This window comes from Miniopterus natalensis, chromosome 15, assembly GCF_054644295.1.
Source record: "Miniopterus natalensis isolate mMinNat1 chromosome 15, mMinNat1.hap1, whole genome shotgun sequence".
Classification (NCBI taxonomy): Eukaryota; Metazoa; Chordata; class Mammalia; order Chiroptera; family Miniopteridae; genus Miniopterus; species Miniopterus natalensis.
The window spans coordinates 5,410,379-5,428,924 of NC_142095.1; the positions used below are offsets into that span (position 1 = coordinate 5,410,379).

General features: G+C 40.1%; 1 protein-coding gene across 2 annotated transcripts in view; it reads right to left on the bottom strand.

The window, feature by feature from the left end:
* The window catches only part of SACM1L (SAC1 like phosphatidylinositide phosphatase), a 36,077-nt gene that overhangs the window by 17,393 nt on the left and 138 nt on the right, over positions 1–18,546 (bottom strand). The window contains exons 2-6 of one of the 2 annotated variants that reach the window (XM_087824804.1): positions 6,859–6,956; positions 4,371–4,445; positions 3,229–3,356; positions 1,482–1,631; positions 803–862 (exon numbers count right to left, since the gene is read on the bottom strand). In XM_087824804.1, coding sequence (XP_087680930.1) covers positions 803–862; positions 1,482–1,631; positions 3,229–3,356; positions 4,371–4,445; positions 6,859–6,956 — 511 coding nt within the window. Of the gene's footprint in view, positions 1–802; positions 863–1,481; positions 1,632–3,228; positions 3,357–4,370; positions 4,446–6,858; positions 6,990–18,546 lie in introns of those variants that run through there. The other variant, XM_016196070.2, reaches the window with a different exon arrangement.

The window sequence follows — 18,546 nt, forward strand, 5'->3', positions numbered from 1 at the left end:
AAGCAAATGAAAAGCACTATATAAAATACATTTACACTATATGAAACACATGAGGAGGTAACATACAAAAGTGTAACGAGGGAGTAAGCTTATGGGGTAACAATTTTGAAGAAATTTCTCTAAAGTAACATTGTCTTTTCAATTAAATAAATTAAGACTGTGCTGTCATCATTTGGACTTAAATATTCAGATTTTGGAACACCAAGGGAACTACCTGCAGTTGCAGAATGTTTACCTCCCTCCTTTTCAGTCTTTGCCTCCAACAACTTCACTCCTCTAGGGAAAAGATACACCCGTGCTGTTTGCAGCTCGAACTACTTTTCCCAAAGCAGCAATGCCCACGACAAGAAATAAAGTCACTAGGCAAATCTATTTACCCATATTATGCGTCCTAGTTGGGCCTCCTTGCTTGGCCTCATTTATATAAGGACAAAGGAAGGTGACCTCTCTACACGCCTCCCGGGTGATTGAAGGGAATCCCATCCCATAGGAAGGCAATGCAGAGCTCCTCACTTGCCTGGGGACTTAGCTGTGGCTCCTCATTTCTCCTTTATTTACCCACCAAGACCCAATCTCCCTCTCTTACTTATAAAACACAATGTATTTTTACTTAAGTATTTTTTCTTTACTTAAGGCTCCTGTAGGAGAGAATGACGTGAGAGGGCAGACCTGATCAAAGCTTATAAGTCATAAACAGAGTAACTTAGAATTATTTACCCAAATCTCTGGTGACTAGGTAGGCATTTTATACTATTAGTTCAGTTCAAACTTGGACTGTAACAAATAAGCAGGTTTTATTTACCTCCGGTTGAGCAGAAAGTTCTCTCAGAAGATGACCATTCCATACAAACCGCTGATCTGCCTAAGGGGGAAGTTTTAAAATTAATAAAGTATCTCCTGCCAAGGTGAGTTCCCACAGAAAGAAAACTATGACAATCAACGTTTCTACCTCATGGAGAGACAAGTGTCTTTGACATACTCCAAAAAGAACTCCTCTTCCCCTAAAGTCAACCCCTCTTTCTCTGGGTTTTCCCATTTCCTTGCCTCAAGCCAGTGCTGCAAGCCCAGAAACCTGGGGGTCCTCTCGGGGTCTTTCTTTCTCATGTGTTTAGTCGGTCGGCAAGTCTGAAGTCTCCTTCCAAATCCAACATTTATTTTATAAGCATAATTACATTACTAATGCTAACAACTGTTAGACTGTAGAACACCTACAGCTAGGGAATTACCAACATGTGTGTTTAGACAGAATTTCTGACCACCTACATCATGGTTCTCCATCCTGCCTGTGTAACACACAGATTGGGGTCCTAGATTTGGGACTGATGTATATTTGAAACATGGTACATTTTCAAAGTCCCATACATAATCTTGACATAGCCAGGACTGAGAAAAACCAATATATATTTTTATGGATGAAACAGACATATGCCTCTGAAAAAAAAACCCAAATAAGGAAATATAACTGATGGGATTAAGCTTACCCTTTCCAAGAGACTCATTTCTTGAAATTCTGGACTAGTGTTGGACAGCCGCTGCAAAGTATGGGTCAAATCGTATGTGGCTGAAAAGTAAAACCCATCCACACTCAAGACATGGTTTATCATTGCTAGGAAGGTTTTATTATCTTGTAACTGTAAACAAAGGAGATAAAAAAAAAAAATCAGTTTATGTCATACTTGAAAAGGAATTGGTCAGCATGAAAAAAGAATGAAAATAAAAACCCGTCAGTCTGGCCCCATTAAATACCCCTGGCATAGGACTGGGCTGGAGAGGGAGATGCTCGCCATTTCCACAGGACCTGGGGACAGCTCCTGCCTCACAGACGATGCTCACTAACTAGTGTAAGGAAGGCATGACTATATTAACTGATTAGGCAGAACTCCTTCCCTTTGGTATCCTTCACAATTTTTACTCTAATGGGCAGGAAAGTTATTTAATGAAACATCACTTACTTGGGGTATGACCTGCTGTGTTTCCTTTACCTTCAAAAACAACCCTGCTAGGTTAGCAATGATCCTCATTTGACAAATGAAAAACATAAAATCATGAGGGGCCCAGTAACACAGAGAGTTAAAGAACAAGAGAATAATATCATCTCCATTCTCAAGAAACTTTACTGGTTGGGGTGGATGGTAAATAAAATAGAATTCTTTTTAAAAGAAAATTAAAAGAAAAATCCTGTAAAAGTAATTATCTATCTCTATTTTCTAATAATCATTTTAGCTGGTTTCCCAATGAATACCAAGACTGACATTTGTTTTTATCTTTGTTTTAAAAAATAACTGTTGTCCTGGCCAGCAAGCTCAGTTGGTTAGAGCCTTGGCCCAATATACCAAGACTGTGGGTTCAATCCCCAGTCAGGGCACATATAAGAATCAACCAATGAATGCATAAATAAGTGGCACAACAAATTGATGTTTCGCTCTCTTTCAAATCAATACATAAAAATTTTAAAACCAACTGTTGCTGTTTGGCAATTATGAGACATAACCAGGTCGCTGTTAATGCGGATAAATTCACCTTCGCTGACAGCTCTGGCTGTGTAGTTAGAGTCTCTGGAACAGCAACAACATTAGCATCCCCACAGTCAGCTATTTCCTCTACACTCCATTTATGTTCAGTCTGAACTTCACTCCTAGAGTTGTCACTCTTGTCTGTACTTTCATCTTTGGTGGGATAATCTTTAGTTAGCACACCAGGGTAACCGAAATATAAAGCACGTTGTTGGGGCGCTGATATTAACTAAACCATGCTGGTGAAATCCGTGTATACAGGAATCATGCAAAAGGAGGCCTGTTTGAACACACACACACACACACACACACACACACTCTCTTACTCACATGTGGGAAAGTGAAAGCTTTTTCTCTGGGGAGGGAGGGAATGAAATAGGATGAACGGAACTTCAAAGGCACCTAACATTTCACTTCTTTACAGAAAGAGAACGGAGTTGAAACTGGTGTTGCAAACACGCAGTCCGTCTGTCCTTCTCTCTCATGTGAAAGAATTGAGTCGGTTAAAAAACAAACCAAGAGAAATAAAATACATGAGGAATTTTTGAAGTACATTTTATGCTAGGTGTAAAGGTATGTAAAGTGGCTTTGTCTATGGGCTGCTTAAATAATTAGGCGTAGAAATGCAGCAAACTTTCTTTATATTCTACCTCCCTCGCTCCACCCCCATGGCACTACCCTGGATTTGCAATTAGTAAGTACTTTCAATTCTTACCTGAATATCAGTTAAATGCAACATGGTCTTCTTATAAGAAAGAATATCAAAATCTGTTGCTTTCCAGATTACATGACTGAAAAATTCACCTATTTTTATTTTTTTGGTAATGACAATTAAATAATTTCCTGCAAAAAAAGCAAAGCCAAACTCAGATGAATATAAACAAGGCAACTCTAATGCCAAAAGTAGCACCCCTTGTTCAAAGGCTAGCGAATGAGACTGTACCATGCTATACAGATAGAAGACCCATACTTTATTAAAGCAACCTTATAATTCTAAATAGAAAGACCAGGATAGTATTTAGAAAAATTCCTATTGAAAGTTCACATTTTTTTCACAAAAAGATAAAAGCAAAAGGTTTTGTTAGCTCAAGGCTCTACCCACAAGTGCCCTCCCCTGGCAGTTTTCCTATGTATATCCCTCTCCTACTTAAATGCCTCTCACTAGGCTGCAAAGTGAGGACAAGAGGAGCTTGCATCTTTTAACACTTAGCATCTAGCACAGTACCTAATATTACATGGATTTTTAAAAGTTCAATGAAATGAAATTTAGATAAACAAAATCATTCCTGATGACTCAGAACCAGGTGATATTTTCTAACATGCACTATGTCATATTCAACTCAGTATGGGGTTGACGGTAGAATACTTTGGTCCATCACTGCATTAAATTTTTATTTAAGCCCAGCCAATGTGGCTCAGCAGTTGAGCACTGACCTATGATCCAGGAGATTGTGGTTCGATTCCTGGTCAGGGCACATGCCAGGGTTGCTGGCTCGATCCCCAGGAGGGGGCGTGCAGGAAGCAGCCAATCAGTGATGTTTCTCTCTCATCAATGTTTCTCTCTCTCTCACCTCCCCCTTCCTCTCTCTGAAATCAATAAAGACTTTTAAAAAATTTTTTTATTTAAATACTCATAGAATTTATGACAAATGCTCAGTTGGCTAGAGATTTCAACTCTAGATGAAATAAAACAAAATTATTTTTTAATAGAACCTCTGGCTTATAAATTTAACCACGTGGGGTATATTACTTTTAGAAATTAATGACAAATACCTAATCTACATATTCTTGCCTAAAGCATGGTGTGAAGCACGCATTCATCTTATACTCCAGTCGTGTCCCGTTTGCCCATCTTACCTGCCACCAGATGGATTGTGCCCAGTATACCAAATATTGGTCTTGTGACAGCTGAAGGAGGAATATCTTTCTTGACTTTAAGAAAAAAAAAAAAAAATCAAAGAACACACTCACCAACAGAACGAGAAATTTAGTTTGATTTCAACTAAATCAACATGCATGATTTGTTCTTAAAAAGCAAACTCCTTCATTAATGTTTGACCTCCATTTTGGCAGAATTTAAAATAACAATGTCCATGTAATAAAGGTCTCTGCCTGTCCAGGATATGGTGTCAAAAGTAACATACTTCAGCGTTCTTACCAGGTAAATTGTGGGTTATTTCTAATGTCAATTTTCAACTAAATGTATTCAACCTCCTGCCAGAAACTAAGTCTTTATCCCTTTAAGAGAATTAGAAAATGGAAGGAGGGTTGAGACATGACTTTAATTTCAACAGGCAACTAATGGAATGCAAAAAAGACCTGTCTATCCAGGCCTGAGTATGTGGAAAGTGCAGGTGGAGATCCGAGGGAGAAAGACGGCAGACAAGCCTCCTCCTCGTGTCTAACAGTAACATGTACAGAGAGGCAGGGAGGCATCGCCACGAACTGTGGCTTGACCAATAATGCCCTTATTGATAAATTAATCCATTAATCCTAGATTATAGCGTTCATTTCATAACTGTTAAACTTTCAGCCAACGTGCTGACAAAACATATTTTGTAGAACTCTAGCTTAGGAAATAATGCCCTGTCAAATAAGCTTATATGCTATGCCCACACTGCCCCTATTCCTCCCAAGAAAGCCAGAATGCACAGCAGGAGCATAAAAGCTCTGAGACATTTACGGGAAAACAAGCTGTTCCAAGTTTGGTTTCCCAAATTTATGCAGCTATAAATTTTTCCTTTCAGTCACAGTTTTATCTACCACCTTGAAAACCGCTTTGAAACCTTGCTGTAAGCCCAACTTCTTCTTAAAAGCAGTCCTATTATTCTGAAGAAAGGAATTCTGAATAAAGTCTAAGATTCCCTTAGTAATTCAATTTACTTGGCAATGCCATGCCACAATGAGTTACGTGAATAAGTGTGATGAAAAGCTCCATGGAAATCTTGAGTACATTGAGATCGTTTGATAAACTTAAATAGAGTGAGCTGTAAGTTATATTAAATGGAGTGGAAGAGCAATGAAACTATGAAAATTCCTAAGAGAGTAGGTTAGTTCTTCATGGAGAAAAAAAGTCTCTCTTTCATCTTTCTATGGCAATGGTCTGCATTTCCAACTGGCAGAGAAACTGTGAGCAAGTCACATCCGCATCATCACTGGCATCAGGTCAGAGTATCTCTTCATGTGTCTCATGAGGAGTGTGTGGTATTAACTTTACAATCAAACTATTCATAACCTTTAGCTTTGTCCACTCAAACGGGTCTGCAATCTCTACCCACAAATGTCACCGAAAAGTAAAAAATAATTGAAAATACATCCATACTAAGTAGCTTTTATAAGACACTAGGTTGTATCAATATGGTACAAAGAAGTGGTGTAATTAAACTTTAGGAGAAGGACACTGACATTGGTTAATACTAATCAGCTATCTTGAGAGGACATCCATCAAGCAAATGTCAAATTATCAAACTAATTTGGTCAAATGAAAACTATATATATGGTCCTTACCAGAATAACCCCATAACCAAGGAAATGGAAATGTACAGTCACACTTCTCCTGCACTTTACTATCCTGTGCAATATTTTCATATTTCACTTACCTGTTCAAAGGATAGTTACTGTGTACTGAATGCCCACTCCATGGTCACTCAAATACAGTACTTAAGAAAAAATATGCAACTCTATCTAAAGGTGAATTTTTAAACAAATGAAATAGGAAATTCTAAATGTGATAATGGTATATTAATTTGTCACCAAAATTATTTCACATTAATCTAGTCAGAAATCAGCGTTCTAAACACAACTGAAAAATTGTTTTTAAACCGTAGAGAAGCCAAACCAAAAGACAACTGGATAGATGGATAAGATAGGCAGATAAAGCTTAGAAACATCATCTGCCTAAAACACAAGTTTTAATCAATAATGTTTATATTATTTTTCATTCATTAAAGTACCCTCACAGTCATTAATATTTTAAAAAACAAAAGCAGCTATTAAAATTCCACAAACTTAATACTAAAACAACTTTCACTTAAAATACCTTAAATCTTACAACTAGAGAAGGAACTTAGACATCAATAAAACCAATCCTGTTAAGAATACAGATAAAGGAATAAAGAAATAATTATGTTTTTAAGTCCTTATCGACAGTAAAATTTTCAAGATCTTTTCTCCTTTTCATAAAAAGGAGAAAGCATAAAACTAATGCATAGAAACCAAATGAGGTTTTAAGAATTAAATTTTATAATACATTCAGAGATCTGCACACTGGCATACCTCTAATTAAATTATTGCAACTTAGGTATGAAATCTTCCTCAGACACTTCTAAATCTGGCTACAAAATACCTGAGAGGGTAACCTCCGTGGACACCCGGTCAATGATAAGCACGTCATCCGCTCCATCGTCACAGGCTTCCACGTAAAATTTTTCAGGTGTGATATGCCTAGGAGAAATTTAAAACCATAAGTAACTAAACCAAATGAAATAAAGACTCCCAAAAAACTACTTACAATAATGTCAGCCAGGTTTAAATATGACATTACTGTCCCAGCTTCTGAATAGATGAAGCTGTTAGGCAGTCCTTATGTGTTCAGTACCACTCTTTTCGCTTGCATATTTAATGTCGACAAGATTCTAATTTGCTGCAAAACCACCAATTTGACTTACACAAGAAAACCATAATAAATTCGAATTTACTATCTTCAACATGGTGCAGAAGGTGAATGGCAGTAGTTACCAGCACCATCAGCAGAAGCAGGCTGCCTGTGCTGTGTGACCTTGGGCTAGTTATTCACCCTCTCTGTTCTTCAGTTCCGTTACCCATAAAATAAGGGCAATACCAGACTCATCAAGTAGTACTGCTGTGAGCATAAAATGAGCTAATCTTTGATAAGCACCTGGAACATCAGAGACACTGTGAGCAAGATCTAAGTATCAGCTAACAATACTTAGAAACATTTTTAATAAGACATTTCCAGGAAATCATTTAATAAAATAACATTCTGGTGTTTTTTGGTTAGGATGCCACACTTAAAAGAATGGGGGGAAAAAACAACCCTCATTTGGTAAAATAAAAAATAAAGGGGGTAAAATTAGGGTTGGGACAGACAACTCAAAATGCACACAACTTTGCAATCAGAGTCCAACAAAATTAACAGCTGGTTCCTCAGGCGATAACTTGGATAACTCGGGAGAGCGACGCAAGGACACAAGCACCATCAGGACTGTCTCAGGAAATATTAACAATGAACAGAAACAAATAAAGTGAAATGCAAATGTGCAGGCGCTAAAGCAACACAGACGGAGGTGGGCACAGGAGGAGGTACTACCCTCCGGGAGCAAACTCAGGCCTCAGCGAGGAAACTAGTTCCCCCTCGCCCCCCACACACACCCCAGGAACTAATCTTTACTGTTCTTAAACCACACTTGAAAAAACTTGTCTGTGCAGCAGCCAACCTGAGGTGGTTTTCCTTTCCTTTTAAATTCTAACCCCTCGATTCCACTCCCCTTGTCCATTAAAATCTTATGCAAACCCACATAACCGTAACTGACATCATTTATTTACCAACCCCATAAGCTACCTGGTGTTACAGAAACGAGTCCTGTAGCAGGACACTGGACCGACCATTTCTGACTTTCTCAGAGGACTAGTCAACCCTTATTATCCAAATACAACTCACATCCACATCCTTTTATGGTTCATCTATAACTAACTTTTTAAAAAATCCTCACCTGAGGATATTTTCCATTGCTTTTCAGCAAGATCAGAAGGAAGGGGGGGGGGGGGGGAAGAAACATCGATGTGAGAGTGACGCATCGACTGGCTACCTCCTGCTCGGGCCCCGACCAGGGCCAGGGATTGAGCCTGCAACCAAGGTACGTGCCCTTGGTGGGAACTGAACCTGAGACCCTTCAGTCCGCAGGCCGACACTCTAACCACTGAGCCAAACAGGCTAGGGCTATAACTAACTTCTTAATATTAGGCTAGTTTCCTCCACTTGGGGGGATGTGCTAAGGGAATGAAAATAAATTTTAATACAAATCAAGCAAATGCAACAAAGGCGAGAAATCTGCTTCAAATCTCAGTGTCCAGATCAAACTAAATGTAACAGTTCATTCCTTTTCATTGCAGAATAGTATCCTGTATGGATATATCAAAGTTTGTTTATACATTCATATGTTGGACATTTGGGTTTCCAGTTTGGACAGTATGAATAAAGGTTCTAGGAAAATTCCTGTAGAAGTCTGAGGCAGACATATGCAATCTTTTCTCTTGGGTGACAGACTAGAAGCAGAATGGCTGGATGATATGGAAGTTGTTTAACTTGGACAGAGAGGAGAAAAGACAGGGATTACAACAGGCATAAGGGAACTTTTCCAGTGACTAACATGTTCAGTATGTTGATACTGGCGATGGTTTCATGGGTGTAGAAAGATGTCAAAATGTATCAAACTGTACACTTTAAATACGTGCAGTTTATTGTATATCAACTATACTTCAATAAAGCTATAAAAAAGAAAAAGAGAGCCTGAAACAAAATAAAAATAATATAATAAACTTCAGACAATCTACTCATAGGGTAATTACCTCTAGTATTACTAAGTCACTTTTATTTTTTTTCAAATATATCTTTATTGATTTCAGAGCGAGGGAGGGAGCGAAAGAGAGAGAGAAACATCAATGATGAGTCATTGATCGGCTGCCTACTGCATGCCCCCCACTAGGGATAGAGCCTATAACCCGGGCATGTGCCCCGACCAGGAATCGAACCATGATCTCCTAGATCCTAGGTGGATGCTCAACCACTGAGCCATGCCGGCCGGGCAATAAGTCATTTTTTAAAAATCAAACATATCAGTCCATATCTGCAGAATGTTTTATGTAAGTGTAAGTTGCATCCTAAGAGTAAGTCAATAAATTTATTGAAAAGCAACCGTGTGCTAAGCATTACACAAGCACTGGGGACTAGGAGGTAGGTAATAAATAAAAACCAAATAAGAAATAGAAAAATTTTTTATTAAAAAGCAGACCTGAAACACAAGACTTCTTTATAAAAGCTTTTGAAAAAATGCTGTCTCTAAATCAGAAGGTATTTTACTAAGCCTCAGTCTTCAGAGTCCCTCCATACCCCACATCCCCAACCCTTACAATGCTGTGTAAGTGCCTGGGCAGCAGATGTCCCCCTGCATTGTCTGGGGCTTAAACAGGCTCAGGACCTGGAATCACAGGGAATGCTTTCATGCAATGGCTGATGCCATCACAGAACATCCTGCTCCACATCTAATGTACCAAGAAACTCCATGAGTTCCTTTCATAATGTTCAGAAGAATATAAAAAATAATCTCGCCTCTGTCATTTTTTTTTTTTAATATGTCTTTATTGATTTCAGAGAGAGGAAGGGAGAGGGGGAGAGAGAGAGAAACATCAATGATGAAAGAGTCATTGATGGGCTGCCACCTGCACGCCCCCTGCTGGGGATCGAGCCTGCAACCCGGGCATGTGCCCTGACCAGGAATCAAACCTCAATCTCCTGGATCCTAGGTCGATGCTCAACTCCTGAGCCACGCCAATCGGGCTGTCATCTTATTTTTTAAGTGATTATAACACTGATAAGAAACAGTCTATTACCAACGCTGCTTTAGCATTACGTCAACTACCAATGATTTGTTCTAATCCAATGCCCAAGCAACCATCCAGAATCACAATCAATCAACAAACCAACCTAAGCCCTATTTATAAGGGATGATTATTATATTTGAACTATTATATTTAATTTGAATTGAAGACTACCAAATTATAAGAGCAATGTATTAGTAGTAGTTATACTGAAAAGGGTTCAAGATTTGCAGTAAATAATACAGAGATTCACCCTGGCCAGTGTGGATCAGTTGGTTGGAGCATCAAACAGTACACCGAAGGGTCGTGTGTTCAATTCCAGTTAGGGCATATATCTGGGTTCCATCCCTGGTCAGGGTGCATGCAGGAGGCAACTGATCAATTTTTCTCTCTCTCTAAATCAATGAAAATGTCCTCGGGTAAGGATTAAAAAAAAAGAATTCAGAAGTTCTAATCCTGACTTTGCTGTTACTGGCTATGTAGAGCTGGCCAAGTTACAAGTGTCTACCCCATGCCAGGCCTTGTTCTAGGTACTAGTGGTACAAAGTCCCTGGATCACAGAGCTTACACTGTAATAGAAAAGACAACCAATATGCTAGGAACTAATTCAGCGATTTCAGACAGTAGTAAATGCTATAAAGAAAATAAAGGTATGTGGGAAATCCTGGGGATGGTGGTGCTCAATCTTCTTGAGGATTAAATGAAACAACATGTAAAAGTTCCTGGAACAACTGTGATCAAAGAGAATGGGAGGGGAAAAACAAGAGAGAGCAGCACTGAAATATTCAACAGCCACACTACTGGACTATTCAACAGCAAGGTCTTTAAAGTTCTGAAGGACAATAATTTCTAATTGTGAAGTCTATACAAAGCCACGTATCAAACGAGTGTGACAATAGAATGAAAACATTTTCAGATGTGCCATGTCTCAAAAGATATGTCTTTCACTCTTTCTTAGAAGGAAGTCTGTTTCACAACAATAGCATAAATCGAGTTAGGCCTGGAATCCAACACAAGAGACGTGATAGAAATTCTCATGACAATGGTGAAGAGAGTCCAGGACAAGAGCTATGCAGCAGGCCTGAAGAACAGCCAGTCCAGACGGAAGCAGGGGCAGAGGCGCCCAGAGGTAAGTCTCAGAGAAGAAAATGAATTGACAGTCTCCTGACATGTTTGAAAGGAATTTTATTGCTGAGACTGAAGATTAGTGATAGAGACGGTGAAAAAAAAGCCAAAGAGATAGCCACTTTTTAATTCCAGAAAAAATAAAATATTTTTATAAGGAAATGTAATTATACTGTACCACTGACTTCATTTGACCTCTATCTACATAACCATGACAATATGACCACTGACTATCTTACTATAACTACACTGAGAAGGGGAGGAAGAGAATGTGGTATAAAAGCTAAATTCTCATCTTTGGAAGTACAAAGTCATCAGAAGATTAAAACTAGAAAAAAACATCAGGAAACAGCAATACAGGGTGTTGTTTAGAAATGTGGAGTAAAATATCAGAGGAAATCGCTTAAAGAGCTGAAAGCAGATGCCTGGGGCAGGGGGAACTGGGAGTGCAGAGTCGTGCTACGGTGCTCTCTTTTATTATAAGCTTTGCGTACTGTTTACTTTTAAACCATATACGTGTGTGAGATTAAAATAAAATTAAGTTTAAAAATGTGTTAAAATAAGAAAAACAAAAATGAGTAATGCGGGTCAAGGCAGAGACTTCCAGTTCAAGGGCTCTGACTTCTGCCGGATATTACGTCTCAAGGAGATGCTGCTGGATCTAAGTTGCTGCAGCCGCCACCAGGCTATTCTGATGTTACTGAAAACGGCCTAAGAATCGGAGAGATGGCGATAGGAACTGTGAGCCTGCCAGCTAATCAACATTTACAAGATGAGTAATAAGCAATGACTCAGAATCCCACCAGTCACAATGGCAGGTGTCATCCCAGCTCACAGTCACCTATGGATCCCTCTGCTCTCTCCCTCTTCCTTCCCTCCTTCCATTTCCCACCACTCTTTAACTGGCCTTGACAGTGATCTGAATGAAGCACAACAGGGTTTATTCTGTAAGTTTTATGCTTTCCAGGTTCCATTTCAAAAGCTAGTGAAACTAACTTGAAATATCCAGGACTTACTGTCAGAAAGACTTAAGTAAACATCCAGTGGTTTAACTGTTGCTGGTGAGTATGGTTTTACTATTTTTTTGTCTTTAATCCTCACCAAACAGGCTACCAAGTCTCTGCAGATAAGGACCCTAAGCTTATCCACTCCCCTTGGTATTTTTCACACAAGATAGCAGAAGTTCCAATCAATTTTTTAAAAGACTATAACACACACCCACACTACACTGGTTTTTATACAGGGCCCTTAACTAATGTTTTCTTTGGCTCAGTGACAGGGTAAACAAAACTTTTAAAAATGTTTTCCTTTCTCCTAGCTAAGAAAAGATCTTGACAGGTCAAATTTTAACTGGATTTGATGTTATAATGTAACTAATAAGAGGAGAAATAGGGAGCAGTGTGTTTTCTGATTGGAAAGCCTACAATATGTCACTGAAGCCAAGTTTGTCAGGAGTTTCTCAAAATTAACCAGTTAACAGGCCATACTGAATTCTCAAAGTAATAACTACATGGAAACCAAGATAAAAGACTCAATGATGACCAAAACCTAGGAGAAAATCCTCTCCCTGCTGCCAAAAGAATGGCCTCAATTGCTGTGATGTCTCTCATTTCCATGAAACTCCCTCACATTGAGTATTTTATGAACTAGATTTTAGAAGACAAGGAGAACCCTTCCGAGAACATGATTTGCTCATTAATTATGCTGTTGATAACAAATCTCTGAAGTTCAAAGTAATACTGTATATTGAAAAGAGCTCTGGACCTACGTAAACTGTCTGGTGAGGCTATAAGAATCCAACGGGCATTAACTATTACCTCTAACTGCACAAGAATACTACCTTGTTTCCGTCAAGACCCGTGGTTCAATGTCAACCCCGAGTTCTGGTTTCTGTTGAGATGACACATATTTGGGGAGACAGATAAAAATAACATAATACTTAAATAACAATTACTTCCTATTAACAACTTTCATTTGATTGACTAGTTTCCATTTATGGATTACTGCCCAAGTATGGGACGAAAAAGAAATCACAGGGAACTAAAAGTTAAATTTAACAAAGGAAATTCTCACTATTACATTTAATATAAATGTACTTAATCTTACAGCCACTTGGAATTCAATAGCTTTTAAGAGTGCTTTTCAAAAATTACCCTCGTTAAATTTTAAGAAAGGCAATATATTTAATTATAATATAAACATCAGATGTCATTTTTATTTTCTTTCAGTGTTGGCAATATGAATTTCTGGTATCTGAAAACATACTCCCTTTTTCTTCCCATGTAAGATTTATTTGTTTCAGGAAACAACTGACCTCTTCAAAATACTGGGGTGGGGGCAGGGAGAATGGGGAGTTGTCTACTAGGTACAGAGTTTGGGTTTTGCAAGATGAAGAGAGTTCTGGAGATGGCTGGTGGTGCTGGTTGCACAACAGTGTGAATGTGCTTCATGCCACTGAACTGTACACTTAAACATGGGTGATGGTAAATTTTATGCTTTGTGTATTTTACCACAATTTAAAATAGCAACAATAAAATTACTACTTGCATAGAAGTATGGTGATTGTTCTGTCACAAAACTAGCAAGAACATATTTCCTCAAAAATCTTACATAAAGAACTGAATCAAAGTCTTAATGATAAATTTATCATATCTCTCTCTAGTTGAAAACATATAAGCATAACAAATTACTAGATGAGCTAGCAAAAAGTAAAAACTCAGATAGTAAAGGGGGGTCCTGTGAACCTACTACACCCATACCCAGAATGTGCTCCCACCACCGCTCATCCTTCCTCCCTTCAGGTCTCAGCAGTGTCTTCCTCGTAGTGCGACTCCTTGGACACCTCTCCCATAGCCCAGGTTCATCCAGACAACCCAGGAGCCGACCCAGTCCCCAAACCCAAGCCGCTATTTCTAGGAAGCCAATTCATTTTAATTCCATCTTCTTCCTCAAATCCTTGAGGTCCCACCTACTTCCTATTCTCTGTCCATCCTACACCCCATTCTCTCCAAAAACCAGTCTCCTTCATAAGACCAGACCTAAATGCCACCTAATATGAAGCTCTAACCCACAGCAAAATCTTCCAGAGCCCCAGTCCCTCCAAAGAACGCTCTTCTACCAGCATGCTCTGGTCCTCACTCAGCTCAACACAGCCTTAAGTTCTTTAACCGTTAGACAGGAAGAGAACTGCCATGACAGCTGGCTTACCTTGCAGGCTGCCAGGCCTCAGCAAGCCCACTGTGGGGCTCTAGAATATGCATTTAAAACAAGCACAGCAAGTGATCTAGTGCAGCCTAGCACTAACCTAGACTTCCTAGCCTGAACCCCACCCAACCAATGCCTTGGATCCAGACTTCACTTCCTCTGTGCCTAAACTTAAGAGGATAATCTTAGCTTCTCTCCATCCTTCCATGCAGAGAGACGTGTGAATCATCTAAACGTTCACTGTACTAGAGACCACATATGTCTTCATCACGGTGTAGCTTAGTTTACATCTGTTCTCCTGTCCTGACTGACCTCACAGCTATGACAGTCTTTTAAGAAGAAAGGCAACTTCCTCAGGGAGGAAGGAAACCATGTTTCTTCAGAGGTAAGCTGCAGTCTGCCTGGTTTGCTTTCTAAAGGATTTCTTGCCTTATACCTATTTCAAAGAAATTTTTTTAAAAGAATTTTTTTTAAATGCTTTGTTTCCAATAATGGATTTGTTGTAATTTCAAATTTATCATTGACATTATCCATGCATACACAAATGGCTTAAAAGGAGTCTTAAAATAAAATATTAAGAATTGACTGGATGTTTAAAAAGTATAAATTTTAAATTCCAAACAAATCAGTATTGTTTCCTATATTAAAAATCAATATGGACATGTCAACTACTTTCAATTGTGACTCATTTCTATACCCGACATTTCCAAGGATGAAGACCAGAAGCAATCTGATAAGAGAAAAAAAGGTCATTTGAATAATGCAGTGTAATGGAAAGATCACTAGACTCTGGCCCTGCTGCTCTGAAACCAGGTCTGCTGTGTCCGAGCTGTGTGACCTGACCGTGGGGCAAGGGCAATTATTTCCCTGTCTTCAGCAACGATGCGGATATATATCAACCGATGACCTCACAGAGCCATTGGAAATACATTAATATACATGAAATGACTTAAGTTGCTGCTACTTCAAAAGACTGCGTTCCAAATTACTCCAACTGAAGTGCTGGTAGGTTCTACACTGGAACGGTCCTTTCATTTACTCAGGTGGTTCACTGAGATCTACTCTGTACAGGTTTTATGTTAGGTACTAAGGAGGACAGAAGAAATCTAGGTTAAGGGGTTTCTAATATGTTCCACATATTTGCAACCCAGCTGGAGAAACAAAGTATGTATAAGGATTTCATCATTTGTAGGTGGCAAAGTGAGTGGTGCAAACAGTGCTATGGATTGATCACTGCAACTCTCAGGCCTCGTCCAAGAGACAGTAAATACACTGTTAATCAATCCTGAGACAGAATGTGCAAACCATGTAGACGCTTTAGTGTCTCATTCCTTCACTGGTCTGGCAGCTCAGTGAAGGGAAGGACGTGGAAAAAAAGGATTCTCATAGTGAACATGTTAGTACGCTGGGTATTTCATCTACACTCTTTCAAGCCTTGTAATAATCCTGTGAAATAGTAATGTTCTCATTTATGGATGAAAAACTGTGTTAGAGAGATGAGTAACATGGCCAGGACACAAAGCAAGTAACAAGGTCAGGATGTGAATCTAAGTCTTCGTGACTAAAAAAGCCCGGTATCTCTCAGCTCTGTCATGGGTACGACCAGCAGGTGACAGGGGAGAGAGGAGAAGGCATCTGGGTAGGACGGCCAACAAAAGCCCACCCCCGAACCTAGAAGGAGACTGTCAAGGCTGGTGGAGGGGGAAAGGTATAGGGCAGTTTTAGAAAATAAAGTTAGGGCACGGATTGTGAAGAGGGTAAAAGTACAGATGGCTAAGAAATGGGGACTTAACCCTATAGAGCCACAAAATGGAACTGGAAATTGTAAGCAGGGGAGTAGGGGATGAAATGAGAGCATTTAGGTGAACTTCACAGCAGGACAGAGAGAGACTCGAGAAAATGTATGGCATGATGCAGAGCAAATTATTATTTAAAATCCAAACACTTCAATACTGAAATAAACTCAGTAGCAATACTTTCATAATTAAATATTATCAAACTATCTCTCGTATGTATCTCTCTTAAAACGTAGGTGTGGCTCAGTTAGTTGGGTGCCATCCCATGCACCAAAGGGTCGCTCATTCAATTCCCTGTCAGGATGCCTGGGTTGCGTGCTCAATCCCCAGTAAGGCGCTGCGGGAAGCAGATCAATGTTTCTTTCTTCCCTCATTCTAAAATCAGTAAAAACATTAAAAAAAAAAATCTTGAGACACATTTTTAAAAACAGCTATTGTATCCTACTAATTCTAATATAGGTTGAAAACTACTTCCACCTCGAAATGCATCTAAAAAAGAATATTCCTCAGATCAGGCCACATTCAAAACCCCGACCAGCATGCCTCATAGCAGAAAGGGCCAAAAAGGAGTAAGAGGGGCGATTTCAACTCACAAACTCCTGGGTAAAGAAAAACAAAGTTGCAAAAAGCACTCAAAACTTTTTGTCAGGGAAAAAAGTTAAGGACTGACAATTTAGAGAAGGACTTTCACATAACCCCAGAATTACTTTTTGCCCAAATTTAAAGTTTCCACTTCCCACAGAAAATCAATACAAAAGCATCAGTGTCATCATTTAAGGGCCAAATTTCCTTTCTCTTATGGATGTAGAGCTTTTTTTTTTTTTTTTTTTTTTTTAGGTCTGGACTGGTGCACTTAGTGCCTCCTTGGCAGCTCAAGTTCTCCACCCCATTCAATCTTTACCACGGGAAAATTCTGCTGCATTCTGTAACCTAACTCTGAGCTGCATCAAGCCTAGGCTCTGTATTGCTTAAACTAAACATCTGAGACCTGGCGTAGGATCCTATTCAGCCCTTTAGTCACTATCAGATAGACAGCAATAAGCTAATTAGCCAGCAGAGCCCACGTGACACTGGCCAGACCAGTACTCTGGTCAGAGACACTGCCAGACTCAGGTGATCACCTTGCAAAAGGAACTGGAGAGAATGAGGAAACTTGGCCGGGGCAACGTGGAGGGAAGTCTGCGGCCGGGGTTTTCAAGGAGAACTGCAGTACAGGAAACGGAAGCGGCAAAAGGAGTGGGCGAGGGAACAGTAATCTTCACCTTTTCCACAAAATAGCCGATGTCCAAGTGACCTCATCCCCAATTTTGCATCCCTAACTTTAAACTGAACCTGGGAGAAAGTTCAGTGAGCTTGAGGTTCTGCTGGGGAGCACAGAAAGGGCCCAAAGCCACATTCTGATGTCTTCATATCCCTGCAAAGGAAATGAGACACCGATGCCTAAGTACCAAGACGTTTTCATTTACGTGGGGAAGGATAAGCTCCTCAAAGATTACATCTGCTTCTGCTGCCAAAGGCATTCTCAGACTACAGGCCCTGGATTTTCAGTGTAGAGCTAAAGCAGGAGGTGCAAGGTGAGCAGGGCAAAGTTATTCACAGACTAGAACAGCGCAGGGGCCGGACGGAAAGGCTAAGGGACATGCATGTCTTTATTTATCCAGGGCAAGCCAAATACCTTACAAATACCTAATTTACGACTCTAACAGCCAGAGATAACGTCGCCAAGCCTCAAGAACGTCCCTTTACAGAAAGGCCGACCCGCAGCGCTCACATTCTGGAGACCAGCCTCCGGCTGTCAACCTGGGCTTAGGAACCTGCTGTATGTTCGCGCTGAGTTACATTTAAAGCGCAGTAAATCCGTCAGGACCTTAAGAGTATTGACGGAACTTCACTTTTTTTCCTGCATCCTAAAGCCTGGGCGGGCGGTCGATCTGTGTGGGCTCCAACGTGCTGTCATGGGTCCATTAAATAAGGAAAAGATAAAAAAATAAAACAACAACAACAAAAAAAACTTTCTCTGCTGAGTAATAAGGACAAATTTAGCCGCGACCTCTCAAAAAAAAAAAAAAAAGTGAGGAGGAACGAGAAGGGCTGCATCCCAAGGCCGAGCCGGGGGCCGAGGCCGGCCTGCAGCTCCGCCCGCCCGCCGGGGCGCAGAGGCCGCGCGGGGCGGAGACAGGCCGGCGACCCTGTCGCTCCGGAGCCCGGGGAGACTCGGGCGGGGCCCCGGGGCGGCCGCGCCTGGCGACGAAGGCGAAGAGGACGCGGGGCCCCCACACCGGCCCGCCGCC